Genomic DNA, 20,000 nt, shown 5'->3' with positions numbered 1-20,000 from the left:
TAATTTTAAAAGAAACTTCCTTTACTTCATTAGTAAGGACGTACTTGTACGGATGAGTCCAGATATTTCCCCAGTTCAAGTTGTTAGCAAATCTAGACCAGTAGGATACTAGGGGTGGGAATCACCAGAGGCCCCACGAACAGTATTATCACGATATTTATGTAGCAATTCGATTTTATTGCGATTTTAAAAAGTTAAAAGCTCATCTGCAATTTATATAATAAAATATCGATACTTGGCGTCCGTGTATCGATACAGTATTGCCATGGCAAATATCACAATACTATGCTGTATTGATTTTTTCCCCCCCCACCTCTATAGGATACCACAGTAGGAGTATTGGTGACTTCTTGCTGAAATAATGATCGTATGTTACGATTGTTGTTTCTTAAAGTAATGAACGGTCAAATCACCCACTGAGGTCTTCTTAAGGTCTGGTGATGGTAAGCAGACTGGTTTGTCAAAACCTTTGAGCAGAGTTAAAATACCAACAGGAAAGTTGGACTATGGCAAACTCTTTTGGGGTAATAGGAATGCCAAAAGTTTGAGGAAATTCAAAGTAATTCATCAAAATTCCTTTTTTGTTCATTAGTTGGGTTACTAAAATGATTTTTGTTGAACCAGTTTTTATAAAACAAAGATTTATTCTTGTATGCCGATTATTCCAGATAAGCATCTATGTGAGGAGAAATTATGTTTGTATATTAATGACCAAGCTAAGAGAATTTGTTTGTGGAAGGGAAGTTTCTGTATTTGGTAAACTGATAACAGAACATATCCGAGGCCCCCAATTGACCCTTCGCTAAGCCACGCCCCAAATACTTAGCTGGCCAATCACAGCACAGGGGTTGTACTAGAACAGGTTTACATGGTTTAATTTTCAAAAAACACCATAGTTTTCTCATACTGCACATTGCTGCAGCGCCTCTTTTCACCCTATGTGTTGTATGCTCCACTCTTGAGCTACAGAGTGATGCATCTTACTTGTACAAAATCTTTGTTGGGAGTTGCACATGCGCAGTTCCCAGGTAATGACTCCCAGCCAATCAGAAGCAGAGAACGGCGCGTCCTAAGGAACAAGGTAGTGTGATCCAAATCAAAGCCGCTTCAGACTGCGACCGTAACCTAGCAGATGGTATAAGTTACTCTCAAGTCCACAACCACACAACATCATTGTTCCACATCTTACCATCAGGACAAAACGTTGAGCTGTTGCTGGTGTTCTGACGATCTGTGCTGCCTTACCGAAAAATGCTACCATAGCGCAAATCGATAGACTCGACTCTACTCGGCCCTGCTCCGTTTTCCATTGTAGACAGTACCCAGAGATAGTACGTAGCTTGTCATCATAGCAACGGCACACAACTGTTGTGACGTAATGTTCAATGTGACACACACACCAGCGATCCACAAAAGCTTTCTCTTTAAACTTAAAACATTTCAACATTCCTCAGAATGTAAAGACAGATAAGTGTAAAAAACCTTCCAGCTGTGTTTTCCTCTGCCGTTGTTGCTGCAGCGGTCTGTGTGACGGCGGGAGCAGAGGGCTCTGTGAGCGGGCGGCTGGCCGGCCTCACACGCTCCTCCCACGGGTCGGTGCAGGCTTCCCCTGCAGCCACTTGCAGTTGTTCCTCAACTCCAAAAATATTCAAGCATATTTTTGTTCTGCCATCACTTCTCGTAAAACTGTCAATATTCGAAACCTACACAGCTGATTTCTCACCTCAAAACTTCTCAGAAGTGGATTTAGTGATGAAATTCCATACGAAAACTGTAAAACTTTCTGTTGCTGGCCTCTGTCTGGCGCACGCAATGATGATGCAGTGAATAGTGAATATTCTCTCTGACCAATCAGCAGTCTGTCGTGTTTTCACGTTACATTTTAGTATCCCTCAGCTCGCCTGGAACCTCGATGGAGGCAAGGTGATATGAAAAAAAGTACCTGGAAGTAGGTACAGGTACAACATTTCTACAATGGAAAACCAAACAAAGGCGAGTCGAGCCAAAGGGCCTCCGCTCAGACTAGCTTGGTTTGAGGGTGTGCCTGACCCCGCTAGCCGCTTGGCAAGCTTTATGATGCGTTTTTATTGTGATGTCAAAAGTAAAGGAAGTGAAGGGCTGGACTACAAACGAGCTGTTTTCAGTAAAGAGCAGTGCTTTCTGTGGGAGATGGGAACTCCCTTTGGGCTGGACTTTGGGCTTTTTCACTTTGCAAACCTGTTACATGCACAAAAAAGATATATAACTCAATAAAGGAGAGGGGGAAAGCCAAAAAGCATAATACCACTCTTTAAGCTTTTTGTTCGTCTTGTCAATTATTAGATTAAAGTTTTCAGAGCATCTTGCTTCCTCATTCTTCATAACAGTAATCCCAAGATACGCAACCTTGTCCTTGACTGGAATGTTACAGACATGGGAAATCTTACATTCTTTAAGGAGGAAGAGTCCACATTTTTTCAAATTCAAGCAAAGTCCAGAAGCTGCAGAAAAGCCAAGTCCATATTTTTAATAGTTCGAAAAATAAAATTATGTTCTACGGTGTCGAAAACTTTATAGAGGTTCAGAAAAAGAATAAGTCTACTATCATCTGGGCACAAGAAAGGATAGTCAATTACATCCAAGACAAGCCAAATATTATTGGAGTTGGTTCTCTCTATGTGCCTTTTTCTCATGAAACCAGACTGGACTTTATCAATCATCGGATCCAAAACATTTTTAAGACATTTAGCCATTATTGAGGCAATTTTTTTTTAGGGAGTGTCTAGTTATGAGATAGGTTGCCAATTATCAATACAGGGTTCTTGCACGATTTGAAAAGTCAAATTTAATGCTTTTTAAGACCTTTTAAGGTTTTTAAATTTTGAAACAATTTGCATTTGATCTCTTAATGAACGATGCAATGCCATATTTGGCAGTTTTATTTCCACCACAGGTGAATGACTTTGCATATTCCGAATCGGGGAACATGGAGGCTGTTTACACCTGGCATTAAAATGTATTTTTGGGTGATCAGATTGTGATTGGGTAGCACTTGACCACAAGAGTAATCATAAGTACGTCTACAGGTGTAAATGCACCTGAGATGCATTGAGGACAGATTGAGATCCAATCAGCAAAACGACCTCTGGAGGTGGTCAGGGATACCATGACCACATGGATGCAAATGTGTTGTCGATCCACATACAACTACTTGGGTGGAAATATGTACCGGTCACAGTCTTCTGCAAATAAAATACAGTCTGACAGTGCAGACAGGAGCCTAGACAGTGTGTCCACTCAGTGTTGTGCATAAACGTGCTCAAACAGTGCCAATCATTGATCATGCTCAGGTTTTTGGTGAAATGATCATGTCCGTTTGTGAACGTGAACTAGGGCAGGGCAATAAAACAATAATGTTAATTATCGTGATGCAATCTTCCTCAATAACAATATACAAATGTTCAATATATATTTGATTTAATTCATTTGAATCACAAACGAATTAGCACTTTCTTTTCTAATAAGATGTTTATTGTGTTGAGGAAGATTTTACTTTATTTTTCTCATGCATATTTGTTGTTTTGAATGTTCTACCTCAGCTTTGAGAAGTGATCCACTGTTTGATACCAGGCTGCTTTTTGGCATCAAGTGTTTGTCATGTTCTGACCATAAAGAAAAGTTTAAGAGCAACCATCTGGTTTCTTCAGGAGCAAAACATCTGCATTTAAACTTATAATAAAAATAATGATTCAATAATGATTTTACTATTTTTGTCTCATAGACTGCTGTGTTAAACTCAATATAAACTACTAAAATAACCAAACTTTAAGTTACACACAGGCGCGCCGCTACAGAGAGGTAAATAATCCATGGAGGAAAACATGACGGTGAAAGACCTGCACAAATGAGAGGACCACGTGATGTAGGCTACAGTTTGATCTACATAGAACGATTGGATATTCCTCCAACCACTTTAACTTGCGTCTCCCAATCTTGCAGCCACGACTGACAATATGACAGCCAGACGCCAACGACTGCAGCTAACGTAAAGGTAACATATGAGTTATATTAATGGCGGGGTCTCACATTATCAGTTACTAAAAGAAAACCATACAAATACATGCTAACTAGGCGTTTTAGGTGACAGTGCGTGACAATATTCCCACCAGCCTTAAACGAACCATCAGCAAATTTAATACCTACAGCAAATTTACGGTAAATTTACGACAATTTAAGACCTTAATTTCCTGATTTCAATTTAAGACCTTTTAAGACTTTTTAAGTAGCCGCGGGAACCCTGCAATAAGCAGGAGATCCTTTTTTGGTTTGGGGATTAGTGTAATTAGGCCTTGAGTCAATGTGGGAGGCAAAGTTAGTCTTAAGGTGATTGATTATATAAGTGAGTTCTGGATATGTTTTGAGGAGTACATCATTCTCAGAATGGAAATTATAGCCACAAATATTAATTATTAAAGAGATGTTGTCAATAGATAATACCTGTAAAATAAAGTGACCTGCTGTGTCACAGAAAGATAACAGTGTGGAACCTGAAAATTTGTATTTTAGAGTCGCGACACCAGCAAAGTGTCCAGATCCATGGGCCAGCCACAGATCATTGCCCAACTAGAATCTCCACATTCTTCTATAGTCAGTTACTGAGTGTAACTCTTGAATAAAACAGAAATCAGATTTGTGCTGCTAAGTAAACAAAAAAGAATCTTGCGCTTTGCATTTCTTAATCCCCTGGCATTGAGACTAGTCATAGATAGGGCTGTACAATAAAACAATAATGATAATTATCGCAATATAATTTTCCTCTATTTTACTCTATAACAATATAATAAATGCTCAATATTTCATCAATAAATATTTGCTATAATTCATTTGAAACACAAACAAAATTAGCACCGAAAATTTTTATATTGAAATATTTATTTTACATTTACTCATTTGGCAGACACTTTTATCCAAAGCGACTTACTTTTGAGGAACTACATACAATCATTAACAGACCATAAAATACAGCACAAGATCTACATCTGACAATACATACTAAAAGCAGCAGTAAATACTAGTAAGCGCTAATGGCACATATCGCATCAATGGGGTAAATACCTAGGGAAAGATGTTAGAGTTAACAAAAAGTGCAATCAATACAAGATAACTGTAGGGGATAGAAGAAGAAGAGCACAGGAAGTGCATGTTAGATGTTAGGAGTTAGAGGTGTTACAAGAGGAAGTGTTCTCGGAAGAGATGAGTTTTCAAGAGCTTCTTGAAGTTAGAAGAAGCTCTTGAAAATTACTCTGATGGCGTGTGGTAGCTTGTTCCACCATCGGGGTGTCACAGATGAGAATAGCCGGGACTGGGATTGCTTTGTGTGAAGGGATGGTAGTGCCAGGCAGCGTTCGTTGGAGGAGCGTAGTGGGCGAGAAGGAACGTAAACTTGTATTATGGAGTTCAGGTAGATGGATGCAGACCCAGTAGTCACTATACAGAGTGACTACTGGGTCTGCATCCATCTACCTGCAAGCATTAGTGACTTGAATTTGATTCTGGAGGCCATGGGTAGCCAGTGGAGATCACACAGCCATTGAACCATTTGTAGGAGTTTCACCACAAAAGCTGGAAGACCCGCTAGGAGGGAATAGCAATAGTCGAGGCAAGAGGTAACCATGACCTGGTGTTGCAGTCTGGACCGCCCAAACCGAGACCAAGTCAAGACCAAGGCCAGAGTTTTCGAGACCGAGACAAGACCAAGACCAGTTCCCTGCATTGCATGGCACGCAATAAAATGTGAAACGAGATCATAGGTACTTCTCAAAGTGATCTGAAAGATCCACTTTCCCATTAAAACACCCACATACAAACGCTTATAGCTGAAATCAACGTAAGCACTGCAGGGAGGGTTGACAGTCGTTAACAGTAACAACACTTTTTAGGGTCATTGGTTGCATTTGAAGCAATAAGTTTTACTTCCATTCAAAGTTAGGATGTTAAGAAATCAGACAATGCAAGAGCAATTTATTGATATTCCCAAAGTTATGGTCTTGAAATAAAATCCCAAGTCCCCAGTGTCCGAGACCAAGACAAGACCGAGTACAAAGGCGGTCGAGTCCGAGACGAGACCAAGACCATCAAAAAGTGGTCGTAAGACCGGTCTTAAGACCAAGACCAGTCTCGAGTACTACAACACTACCATGGCCTATACCAGAAGCTGGGTGGCATATTGAGTGAGGTAGGGCCTGATTTTTCTGATGCTGTTTACCGGAGGGGACACCAAGACAGCATGATATTCGAAGGAGGCATATTGATTCGGGGGTAGCAATTGTGCAAATTTCCATTTGTTGGAAATTAAGAGCCCAGTCCCCCCCGTCCCCCCCCTCCCTCCCAGATGGTCAGGGGTGTGGGTGAAAGAGTTGTTGGACAGTGCAGCAGGGGTAGCGGGGGTAGGCCTCAGTGAGTGCCAGTAGCCCAAGAGATAATGTGTTAGCATAAGTAGTGATAAAGTCAGCTTTGTTGACTGCAGACTGGCAGTTCCATGACCCAAGAGAGAAGTAAACAGATGTGTTTCCATATCAGGTCATGGTAGCGATCTGTCAATCACAAGGTAGTCCCGCTCAAAAGTATACGCTGCATTATCGTCTATTTTCCCCTAAATAGGACCATTATGTACTAAATGAACATCATGCTGTGTTGAACAAGACTGGCAACAAGCAACTGAGACCATGAACTTATTATGAAAGTGTTTACTGAGCTAATAAATCAGCTGAGAAGTAGCAATATTTTACCATTATTAGGGCCCGAGCACGACCGTGTGAGGTCCCTATTGAATTTGCTCGGATTATATATATTTTGGGCCCGAGCACGACCGTGCGAGGTCCCTATTGAATTTGCTCGGATTATTAGGGCCCGAGCACGACCGTGTGAGGTCCCTATTGAATTTGCTCGGATTATTTTTTTTTAGGGCCCGAGCACGACCGTGAATTTGCTCGGATTATTTTTAGGGCCCGAGCACGACCGTGTGAGGTCCCTATTGAATTTGCTCGGATTTTTTTTATTTATTAGGGCCCGAGCACGACCGTGCGAGGTCCCTATTGAAATTGCTCGGATTATTAGGGCCCGAGCACGACCGTGCGAGGTCCCTATTGAATCTGCTCGGATTATATATTTTTTTTTTTTTTTTTTTTTCTGCAAAGTAGGCCCAAATGACATGGCCTAAACATACTCGAAAACTCACCAAAATTTGCAAACATGTCAGAACCGGTGAAAAATTTCGTATTCTACAAGTTTCGCACATGGGCGTGGCAAAATGACTCGCTAGCGCCACCTTGAAAATTGGAAATGATTAGCCCCTCGTTCACGTTCAACCTACATGTACGAAATTTTCTGGGGACATGTATCGTATCAAGACGCACAAAAAAGCCTCAAGAACCCATAGCCTAAAGTCAACAGGAAGTCGGCCATTTTGAATTTTATGGCCATTTTTGGATGATTTACACACTTCGTACTTTAACGAACTCCTCCTAGGGATTTAGTCGGATCGACGTCAAATTTCTGCTGTGCCTTCTAAAGGCATTGACGATGAAAAGTTGTGCTATTTGCGCGTTTTCGTCAATGGGCGTGTCCGTGGCGTCGATGATTCGCAATGAAACAGGAAGTTGTTGTAACTTCAGTGTACATGCTCACATCTGGACCAAACTGTACATGTAGGATGAGAGTCCCGCCCTGAACACATGTACATGCCGACATTCACCCACAGTCATAGCGCCACCTGCTGGCAACAGAAAGTGACCTTTAACGAAGCAGCCCCCGCCGCACGTTTCACCTACGTGCACGAATTTTCTGTGGTACGTGTATCTTGTCCAGATGCACAAAAAAGCCTCTTGGAGCCATAGCCTAAAATCAACAGGAAGTCGGCCATTTTGAATTTTACGTCAAATTTTGGATGATTTACACACTTCGTACTTTAACGAACTCCTCCTAGGGATTTAGTCCGACCGACCTCAAATTTGTGCTGTGCCTTCTAAAGGCATTGAAGATGAAAAGTTGTGCTATTTGCAAGTTTTCGTCAATGGGCGTGTCCGTGGCGTGGCGTCAAAGATCAGCTCTTCGCCATGACACGGAAGTTGTCGTAACTTCAGTGTACATGCTCACATCTGGACCAAACTGTACATGTAGGATGAGAGTCCCGCCCTGAACACATGTACATGCCGACATTCACCCACAGTCATAGCGCCACCTGCTGGCAACAGAAAGTGACCTTTAACGAAGCAGCCCCCGCCGCACGTTTCACCTACGTGCACGAATTTTCTGTGGTACGTGTATCTTGTCCAGACGCACAAAAAAGCCTCTTGGAGCCATAGCCTAAATCAAGAGGAAGTCGGCCATTTTGAATTTTACGTCAAATTTTGGATGATTTACACACTTCGTACTTTAACGAACTCCTCCTAGGGATTTAGTCCGACCGACCTCAAATTTGTGCTGTGCCTTCTAAAGGCATTGAAGATGAAAAGTTGTGCTATTTGCAAGTTTTCGTCAATGGGCGTGTCCGTGGCGTGGCGTCAAAGATCAGCTCTTCGCCATGACACGGAAGTTGTCGTAACTTCAGTGTACATGCTCACATCTGGACCAAACTGTACATGTAGGATGAGAGTCCCGCCCTGAACACATGTACATGCTCACATTCACAGACAGTCATAGCGCCACCTGCTGGCAACAGGAAGTGACTTTTAACGAAGCAGCCCCCGCCGCACGTTTCACCTACGTGCACGAATTTTCTGTGGTACGTGTATCTTGTCCAGACGCACAAAAAGCCTCTTGGAGCCATAGCCTAAAATCAACAGGAAGTCGGCCATTTTGAATTTTACGTCAAATTTTGGATGATTTACACACTTCGTACTTTAACGAACTCCTCCTAGGGATTTAGTCCGACCGACCTCAAATTTGTGCTGTGCCTTCTAAAGGCATTGAAGATGAAAAGTTGTGCTATTTGCAAGTTTTCGTCAATGGGCGTGTCCGTGGCGTGGCGTCAAAGATCAGCTCTTCGCCATGACACGGAAGTTGTCGTAACTTCAGTGTACATGCTCACATCTGGACCAAACTGTACATGTAGGATGAGAGTCCCGCCCTGAACACATGTACATGCTGACATTCACAGACAGTCATAGCGCCACCTGCTGGCAACAGGAAGTGACTTTTAACGAAGCAGCCCCCGCCGCACGTTTTACCTACGTGCACGAATTTTCTGTGGTACGTGTATCTTGTCCAGATGCACAAAAAAGCCTCTTGGAGCGATGCCCTAAAACCAACAGGAAGTCTGCCATTTTGAATTTTACGTCAAATTTTGGATGATTTACACACTTCGTACTTTAACGAACTCCTCCTAGGGATTTAGTCCGACCGACTTCAAATTTGTGCTGTGCCTTCTAAAGGCATTGAATATGAAAAGTTGTGCTATTTGCGAGTTTTCGTCAATGGGTGTGTCCGTGGCGTGGCGTCAGAGATCAAGTCTTCGCCATGACACAGGAAGTTGTTGTAACTTCAGTGTACATGCTCACATCTGAACCAAACTTTTCGTGCTTGATAACTCTCCCACCCCGCTATGGAGGACCGATCCTGACACAGTCAGAAATAAATACAGAAATAAATAAATGCTCAATAAATAAATAAGCATCCAATTAAATACACAAAAAATTAAGTAAATAAATAAATGTAGGTAGTAATTAAATTATACAAGGAGACATAAATGTATATATTTTAATTAGTGCCTTTACTTATTCACCTTTGTTATAATTACCTTATTTGTTTATTCAACTTTATTTATTACTAATTTTTTAATGTATTTATTTATGTGTGTGTTTTAATATTTTTGTCTGTTTTATTCTTCCTTTGTATTTATTTACCTTATTTATTTTCACCCATGGTATTTATTTCTGCCTGTCTTAAATTTTTGTATGCATTTCTGCCTCATTATGCAAATGAGGAGGGGCTGTGTCTCAAGGGGTCATCTTCTCTGCTATTGGTGGACCAGTCAGACAGGAGAGCTCCTACTCTGCCTGCAGACATCAACGATCTTGCCCCTCACACAGTCAGATGGCTTCCTTCAGTGCGCTGAGGTGTTTAACAACTCTGAAGACAATACTACCAGCAATGTCTTCCTTCTCTTTTCACGTAGAAGCACCGACAGACAGTGCTTTCAGTTTGCTGCATGCATGGACACAGAACTGCGGTATAGGGAGAAGCACACGGTCAGCTGGCTGCAGCTAAATCTGGAGTGCACTCGTATTCAATTCTGTATGGTAAATTCAGTTTTAACGGAGCAGAGCGAGCTGACAGGCAGAGTTAGAGACTTTTTCTGTCTGTTTCTCTCTTTACAAAGACGCATGTTGCAGTCAGAGTCTTCTCTGAGATGCGAGCACGACATACAACACAATTTATCAAATTACACAACGGATATACAGTATGAAAATAAGATTGATTGGATTATACTCACAGGAAGTATAAAACCTCTTACATGGGTCTATTAAAAGTAAAGTAACACAAAAATGTCAGGGAAATTACTTTACTTAGATTTAAGTACTGCAGTTGTACATTTGAAATACCTTCCTACCTTTCTGATAGGAAGCCTTCTTGAGGTGGTATAAAACATTTCTTCTTATATTCTGATTTGAGTTGTGGACAACTATGACCACATGAATTAAAAAAACATTTCACTGCCCAGTCAGCTATAACACAAGTCTTGATCATCAGACTACATGCTGTACAGTATTTGTGGACAGATTTTGTCCCAGGATTTCTTATGCATTTCTTCTTCTTCGTTGCATGATTTAGAATAATAAGGTGAGAAATGGGTCTATTCTGAGTTCATCCTGCACTGCAGCAGCTAATAAAGTCCATTTAATCCCAAAAACGCTTTTCTTTTAGGCAGGCTGGAGCAGAAAACAACTCACCTTTCTCAAGTTGTACAGTAATGTCACATGTGTATGAAGGTGGATCAAACAAGCTAATCTTAAATGTCAAAGTAGAGAGGAGCCTAGTAGGCCTATTTATTTTCATTCATTATACAATATGAATAAGCTATGCAGACAGTTGTAAAGAAAGAACATCTTTTTCTTCTGTTCTCTACTTGTTATAGTTACACAGTATTAGGGGTGTGGGCTGTATTAAAAGTATCCACTGTTCTCCCATGCTCTAACACACAGTAACGATGAAATGTGTGCTGTTCTCACATTCTTCCTCTGTATGTACACATAACAACAAGGCAGGGAAATATAAAAGGAATTTATTTTATTGTTTGGGTACATTATTGTTCAGTGTACATGCTCACATCTGAAACAAACTTTACGTGCTTGATAACTCTCCCACCCCGCAGACATCTACACACCAATACCGATTTATGTTCATAGCGGCAAGTGCTATGTAGCTCCACATAGGGGACACAGGAAGTGACATATAACACCTTCATGCGGCGTCGGAACCGCGTAGGAAATTCACAGCCGCACCGGCAGAGCTCCAGAATGTGCAACTCGGCCGGCTCACGCGCGGACGCGCTACAAGTGCGAGGGCCCGCCCAACGCTGCTTGCAGCTTTAATTTCTAATGGGACTGGACTTCTTTTTGCAACCAGCGGACTCGCCCCCTGCTGGCCGTTAGAGAGAATGCAGTTTTAAGTTCCGTCTGCATGGTTTCACTTTTCAGACCCTGAGGTTGCCGCTTGATTGAGATTTGAGAAATAACATAAAAACAACCACTTGTCAGGTACTGTAACTACAACTCTGGATTGGACAACAGTGCACGGCAACAGCTGCAAAACAACTGCAGGATGTTGAGTTTCTAATGCGATTTCTTTTGTTATCTTTCTTTTAATACTACTGTTTTTGCACATGTTGTGGGATCGGGTGGTAATAGTCACAAAATCAGCGGGAGCGGAATCGAGAAAACAGTCCGGCGCAGGTCTGTACCGCAGGTTTTTCTGTTGAAGAAAAGTGGTCACAGTTGTGTATAACCTCTTTACAGACGTCTTTGTCCTTATTTTCCGCTATTCCGTAAAGTCACAGGTTCCAACGTGCAAGTAGCTCTCAAACTCAGTTACTAGATGTTCCAGTGGGCTCGCTTTTTTTCTATGCTGCATCAACTCATAGTCAAAGTCAATTGTTTTCTTTATGCAGTCAATCTTTACTGTATTGCCAGATATCAGTTTCTCCATATATTTTTCTCCAAATATTTTAATAGAGTATCAATTCTTTTGTTAAGGATGTGGAAGATTTTCTGCAGTATCTCCGCTGTTCATGTTCAGGGAACAATGCGACTTGTGTTTCTTAGACGGTGGGGGTTTGGTAGGCGTTTCGGGGAGATAAGAAAACTCAGTATCCTCGAGGGAGGCTACAGTTTGATCTTCCATGCAGTAGTCGTGTAAGTTGTGCACAAGCAGGTTCTCCGCTGCTACTTCCATGCTGCCGTAGTTGTGGTATATTAGAAAGTAATGCTAATATTTGGGGTCCGTTTAAGCATATACTGCTTGACTGTCGCAGTTATAGACAAGTTGACATGAAGCTCTCAACACTGTTCTAAGATGCCTTGAGCAATTTAATTTATTTTGACTTAATAATTAGTATAATGAACTAAATTATAAGTCTGATGGTGAACAAGCTACCGAGCTTGAGTGCCCTCATGCCACCCTCTTGGCTCAGGCCACTCGACATGCACCTCCAAGCAGACATGAAGTGCTCCATGCTTTAAAGTAAATGTTACTAGTGGCCAAACCCCACAGCTGTAACACAGTGGATCAATAGATTTGAGCAACACAACCCAAGCACAATGACTCATTTCACTATCAGAATGTGATCCATTCGGTCAATACCATTTGAAAAATCATCATCTATAACAGCCGCATTAGGGTGCCATTCAATGTAATGGCCATTTTTTTTCAACATTTTCCAGGTCCTATCCCCTCATTCTGTTCCTTTATGATGCATAGTAACTGAGTAGTGAGATGTTTCATTCAGATATATTAATATTTACTGGTAGCTCAATGTCTTTAGATTGCGATAAAATCATCATTGCGATAAAATGTTATTTAATTCAAAATTTCTCTACCAAAGTAAATTAATCCTTGAGTACGTATTGTTATTTTTTTTTATATAATTTAACCATTTAACTGGGCTCGGTGATCTACAGTCTGAACATTTTCATGTTTCGCCTCGTCACATATGGTAAATGGGCTGTATTTGTATAGCACCTTTCTAGTCTTTTCAACCACTCAAAGTGCTTTACACTACATCACATTCACCCACCTATGAGTAGAGACCTAACTGCTCATCAGATACAGAAATTAACTCATTCACACACTGATGGCTCAGCCACGAGGTGCAATTTTGTGTTCCCAACCTTCCTTTAAGGGGACGACCGTTCTACCCTGAGTCAAAGTTGCCCACTTACGCCACTTCAACACTTTCATAATTAAGGTCTATCTCGTTTACATGTGCATTTGTTTCGTCCACTTCATAGAAATCTGCAGCTCTGTGAGGGAGAGCTAGCCTACGAAAACACATGTAGCTGTTTTTTAAGCTGCAATACAGTCATTCTCTGGACACTTATGAATACTTAAGTGTTTATTATTAACTTATGAAGGAACTGTTAGCAGCTATGTGTCTTATTTTTGAGGAGTTTTACATTATTCTAACTTGTGATATTAAAGTTAATATTACATGATAAAATCGGAAAATGTTGAATATTGTAAAACTTTGTCAGTGTTGAGCTACCAGTAAAATTATAAGAAAACATTCAAATTTTGTCAACTTAGTTTTTGTCACATTAACACATTTGGGGGGTGAGAAGATGAAAATTAGCCGCATGTATAATTTTACTCCCATTAAAGTTAGTGGAGGGCTAAACCAGAAGTTAGCTTGCTTGGCCAGCAAAAGTCAACACAGTGGACGCTGTAGCGGTGTAATTGCAGAACGACTCAGACACCGACTTCAAGCTCCTGTCCTGTGGAACCAGGTTCCAGTTTGGGTTCAGGTAGGCTTAAGACTTTCCTCTTTCATATATATATATATATATATATATATATATATGGCTGGCTCAGGTGAGTCCTGAACCATCCCTTAGTTATGCTGCTATAGGCCTAGACTGCCGGGGGATTTCCTATGATGCACTGAGCTCCTCTCTACTCTTCTTTCTCTCCCTCTGTATGCAACCTCATCCCATTAATGCATGTTACTAACTTGACTTCTTCCCTTTACAGTAGTCTTGTGCTTTCTCGTCCCTCTCCTCTCTCCTCCTATCACTTCCTGCAGGTGTTTCTGGCTCTGGAGCTGTAGAGTCTGGATCTGTAGTTGCATGTTCCTGTTCAACACCCTCTGCTACAATTATTAGTAGTCCTACTGTTATTATTATCTTTAACATTATGATTATTATCATTAACACTACTATAAATATCTGTACCATTATTCATTCAGTCTATAGCAATATTATCTTTACTGTGTGTATATTATGTAGGCTGCCTCCCTCCCTTCTCTCTCTCTCTGTGTCTCAATCTTGCCCTCTGTCTCTCTCTCTCCCCCAACCGGTCGAGGCAGATGGCCGCCCACCCTGAGCCATGGTTCTGCTCAAGGTTTCTGCCTCTTAAAAGGAAGTTTTTCCTTGCCTCTGTCGCCTAGTGCTTGCTCTTAGTGGGAATTGTTTGGCTTCTGTAAATAATATCACAGAGTACGGTCTAGACCTGCTATTTTATGAAAAGCACTCAGAGATAACTTGTTGATAATTATTGTTGTGATTTGGCCCTATATAAATAAAATTTAATCGACGCACAAGTAAAAATACGTGCCTATGCGTAACTACGCTGTTGGCTACGCACGTAAAGAAAGGACTTGAATAAATAAACACAATCAGAAGATCTTTACTACAAATGGAGCTGGTTATATTTTCCTTACACAATACACAAGAAAAACATGTCTGGAAAATAACAGAATTAACTTCCAGGTTGAGAAAAGCTTGTCTAGAACAGCAAAGATAGTTAGAAAGTAAAATCCAACAACTGGAATTATAACATTTAAAAACTTTACACAACAACCAACATTTAGTTTTGTGTGAAACCACTCAATGAACTACATCTCTCCTGTCACACAATATACATAACCAACATGTTAACGCTGTAATGCTACCTAACGTTCTTTAGTTGGTTGCTACCAGCTAAAGTTTGCTATGTTCTACTTACAATGTATCTCACCTGATGTGTTTAATCCAACTCCTGGTCCTTTCATCACCATCTACACATGGTAGTTCTGTGACATTACATACATATAACATACATATTTTCACAGTCTAATACTTTGACAGTTTTACAAAAAACCGCAACCTTCTTGACTTGCAAAATGCTATTTTAAATTGACAAATATAATGTGTGTAATACAGGGCACACTTTAAACAGGATGAAAAGAGGTTTTGTCTCCTGCCATTGACTACCGTATATATTTTAAGGGGAAGTAATTTGGAGACTGTGTCCAATAGACTATTGTCAGTGAAAGTTTGGTAGACGTCTAATCGTAGCCCAAAATAGTCTAGTCATCAATTAGACCATTGAACGGCTACATATATCGTGTATTAGATCGTGAAAATGGGTCTAGGCTAAAACAAGGTTGAATTTGGGCTGTCCGTGAAAAGTTAATAGACGTCTAACCATAGCTCAAGAATAGACCAATAGACTGTGCATCACCTGACAGACCCAGACGTCGTAATCCCAAGGTTTGGCCACTATGTCAAATTGGTTTCAAAACAAGGCGCACTTCCTACGGACTTGCTACGAACGGACACTGCACTAGTGCTTCCAATGCCAGGGAAATTGATACGAATTGTGACCATTTCGCTCCGATAACATTTGGAAAGTCTATTATTGTGTTATTGTATAAGTAAGCACATCAATGCACCTGCTCTTTCCGAGCAAGGCGCAGTATATCTCGAATCAGACTATTGTGTTTACAGTAGTTTGTGACAAGGCTTGGATCTGGGTCTCACTTGGCTATCGAGGCAACATTAGCCTTAATTTGTGGACTGCAACTTGGCCCGTTAGCCCAAGTAGCTTGCTTACTACTTCAGCTATCTCTTGTTCGGTCTGACAGTGCAACATCAAGAGAATTGTAAACTGGTTGTCTGAAAGTTTTTCTTGAGAACAGCTGTCAAAGGCTCAGTCTACTCAGATGTCTAGTCATCTCCTCTCCTGTCAACGCACAGCTGCTTAGTCACAATCCAGTCAGCTAGCCGTCTGTTAGCGCGGAGCTAATGTCAACTACAACTGCTAACCCATCTCAGGCTAAAGATACTAGCTACCTCAGTAAACTCAATATGTGACAGCTACGACACTGTCAGTAGAGGGTCATGGTGAGTTCAAAATACTTGGTCTTACCTTCGGACGTTAGCCTGCAGAAAGGCCTTAGGAGCTCAGCGAAATTCAGGTTGTTCTTGCGAGTCACCCTCTCCGCTTCTTCGCTACATAAGACGGCCACCATCGGAACAAACGAGTCCTGAACGAACTCCTGCACAGACTGAACACAATTGGCCATGTCGGACCACCGTCAAAACCAGCTAATACTAAACGGAGTCAACTCTCCTATGGTTTGAGATAGCCTGATTATATCATTGCTTAAGACAGCTCTCCTTCTAACAGCAGACAACAGCCATGTTGAATTTGCCAACCCACTTCCTGTGTTGAACTGAGACGGTCAGGTGATGCGTTACTCACACCGAGGCAGCTGTATAAGAAGAGAACATATTTAATAACAAGGAAGAAGATAACGAAATAATAATTTAAAAAATGGTAGTGTAGATTCAAATATTTTATCATCTCTCCAAATAAATTACACAGTTAGTCTTGATTGCCTTCTTGTTCTTAATGTTTTTAATTGTGGTGCTATACTGATGCAGTTCTTGGAGAAAGTGTCCAAATGTGGTTTGGAGTCACACCGAATTACTCCCTTTTCCTCTCCTGCCGTTTGGTAGTAGGCCTAAGCAAATTACTTCTTTCTTCTGTTCCTTTCCGACTAGGTACTGTTATAGACAGTATATTACTGGACGAAGCCACCCCGCTGATTTGAATGGAGAGCAGGAAGCCAGTTTTGGACCAATAAAATACTACTACCGGGCCACTTCCTGTTGGCACCAGCGTCTACTGCGCATCATCGCGCAGCATAACCGTGGTTTAATGACGTAGAACAACTGCAGAAACACCGTAATTCTGGTAGCTGTATAAATCCGCCGAGAAAAAGTTTCATGGCTCAGTGTGTTTGTCTGACTCTGATCGTCACTGTTTAATCAGCCCACCTACAAGGTTCACCTGTCAAACACCAAAGCAGCGTCACTGATTGCTCTGATCTGCTCTGTTTTTTTTTTTGATAGCTGAGAGTTTATAATCTTTTTTTGAATTGAAAGCCTATAGGTCATTAAAGAGAAAGAGCACCATATGTTGACAGTTTTAACTGCCTTTCTGTTGTTGGAGCCAGAAATCAGATTAATATAACGGACAACTTCATGGGAAAAAAGTATAAAATTTGTTTTTTTAGCGCTGCATTTTAAAATGTGAAATTTTGCCAAAAGAATTAATAAATTTATAATGAAGTACAACTTTTCTTTACTTTGACTTCTATAAAAGCAAAATACAACATTATTCCACAGTAAGGCAAAGTCTTTATAAATATGGTCAATGATGAATCTGCTGAGGTTTTGCCAAAATGTTCTGGTGTGTGAGCAATACCAAAAGAGGTGCAAAACAGTTTCTGGGTGGTCTTCACAAAAAGAATAGTTTGTATTGATGTCTCTTTTAAATTTAACAATGTAATGATTAGCAGGGTAATATCTGTGAATTATTCTGAACGACACTTCTTTTCACCTTGTTAAGTATCTTTTTTCCAGTCAATGTCATTTACAAATTGATTCCAATAAAATGTAATTTGGAATAGAAACAATTTCTTTCTGAAATAAAACATTAATGTTCTTATTATTTCGAGGAAGTTGGGAAAACAGATTTTTCCTACTGGTGATTCAGCCACATCGGGAGGGAAACAGTAGTAGTGGAAGTCTGCCAATATATCTAAAAAGCATGATTGTGCCTGATGGAATGGCGTCAAATACAATTGCAAATTCTCTTGGCATAACTGGAATGTTGTATGTTGATAAAATTCTCTATAGGAAAAGTCGCCCCTCTCTATTAAATAGCTGGTCCACCAGCAGAATCTGATCGAGTACCCAATTCTCAAAAAGAGTGATTTGTTCTTATATATATATCTCTGTTATTCCAAATTAGATACCTCTGAGGTGAGGAATTATGCTTATAAATGAGAGACCATGCTAAAAGGACTTGCTTGTGAAAAGTGGACAGTTTAACAGGGGGTTTGTCCACATTGTAGTTACAGTTTAGAATAAAGCCCAAACCACCAAAGCGAGAGAATATATAGTGGGGAATAAAGTTCCAAATCAAGACAGGGTTTTTAAGAAATGCTTAGCCCAATTAATCTTAAAAGTTATGTAGAGTATTTAAGTCTAAAAAGTTGAGACCACTAAATTCTACTAAATTATTCATAAACACTTTCTTTGATACAATGGGTACGATTTTTCCAGATGAAGTCAAAAAGCATTCTATCACTTTACAAATTTTACTGTCCAGTTGTAAAGAGAGAGCTTCATCTGTAAGCCGGGATATCCCTTCAGCCTTGGTAAGTAATTAGATAAGTCCCTTTGCAACTACTGGTTCAGTTTGTTCTGAGTTTTTTTAATGTTTGGACATCTTATTTTCTGATCTTTAGAGATAATAACTAAGTACGTAACTTCTTCCTTGATCGGAATGTTGCAAATAGTTTGTTACAATTACAATCTTTTAAAGGCAACAGTTCACATTTATTAATATTTAGGCATATACCAGAGGCCTTTGAAAACTGCTTAATTACTTGAATGGCGACAGGTATGTGGCTTACCTTTTTTTTAAAGATTGTGGTATCGACGCAAGCTGACTGATGAATATCCTACCCACAATAGAAATTCCTTGTACTGTTACCGACATGAGTAACAGTACAAGACAGATAAGGGGAAATCGGCATCCCTGACGAATTCCCTGTTTCAGATTAATCTAGGGGAAGTTCCATTTTTCAGTTTGATAGAGCTATTTCCATTAACATATAAGGTTTTAATTGCTTTGCAAAAAAAATCCCCAAAATCAAATTTTTCTAAAAATAAATTGGTGTTCTATTGTGTCACAGCCTTATAAAATCTAAGAAGAGGATGAAGCCCCCCAGCAAGCAATTTCACGGTTAAAAGACGTCTAATAGACGTCTAAACAGGGCCCAGTGAAAGTTTGGTAGACGTCTAATCGTAGCCCAAAAATAGTCTAGTCATCAATTAGACTACCATTGAACGGCTACATATATCGTGTATTAGATGTGAAAATGGGTCTAGGCTAAACAAGGTTGAATTTGGGCTGTACGTGAAAAGTTAATAGACGTCTAACCATAGCTCAAGAATAGACCAATACACAGCTTTTTAATGGCTACATATCTACATCTAATAGACAACAGAATAGTGGTTCAGAATAGTGATTGTTTTTACTTAAACTAACAGGTTCTCATAAATGGTAATCCATCCAAACAAATTAAAATAAGATTTTATTAAGAAAAAGGATTACAACATAGACAACTTAAGATAATACAACATGATGAAATATAAGAAATTATTGATAAAATATTATTATAAATACAAATACAAAACCATTTTAACAACATGCAGTAGTAAAAACATAAATAATGAGAAAATAAATGGGTTGCTACATCCAAATCTAGATCATCATATAAGCTGGTACTTGATGCAGGAAGAGCATCAGATGGGTCTCTCGGTTGGCGCCAGTCTCTCGGGTAAATGGGATCCATAACTGTTGAATATGTAAGAATATGAATATAAGTAAACATATAATTGACTTAAGACATGACTATCAACAAATGATTTTAAATGAAAAAATACACTTTATTTCTAATTATCATTCTA

General features: G+C 40.1%; 1 protein-coding gene across 1 annotated transcript in view; it reads right to left on the bottom strand.

Annotated features, from left to right (window-relative positions):
- The window catches only part of LOC119900192 (trafficking protein particle complex subunit 8-like), a 96,766-nt gene extending 80,077 nt beyond the window's left edge, over positions 1–16,689 (bottom strand). The window contains exon 1 of the mRNA XM_038714950.1: positions 16,381–16,689. Coding sequence (XP_038570878.1) covers positions 16,381–16,537 — 157 coding nt within the window. The 5' untranslated portion in view covers positions 16,538–16,689. The remainder of the gene's footprint in view (positions 1–16,380) is intronic.
- Positions 16,690–20,000: the final 3,311 nt, after the last annotated feature.

This window comes from Micropterus salmoides, unplaced genomic scaffold (assembly GCF_014851395.1).
Source record: "Micropterus salmoides isolate LMB-PRFRI ecotype aquatic unplaced genomic scaffold, ASM1485139v1 Ms_hic_scaffold_13, whole genome shotgun sequence".
NCBI lineage: Eukaryota > Metazoa > Chordata > Actinopteri > Centrarchiformes > Centrarchidae > Micropterus > Micropterus salmoides.
The sequence above is the reverse complement of the archived record's forward strand: the minus strand, read 5'-3'. Positions and strand labels throughout refer to the sequence as shown.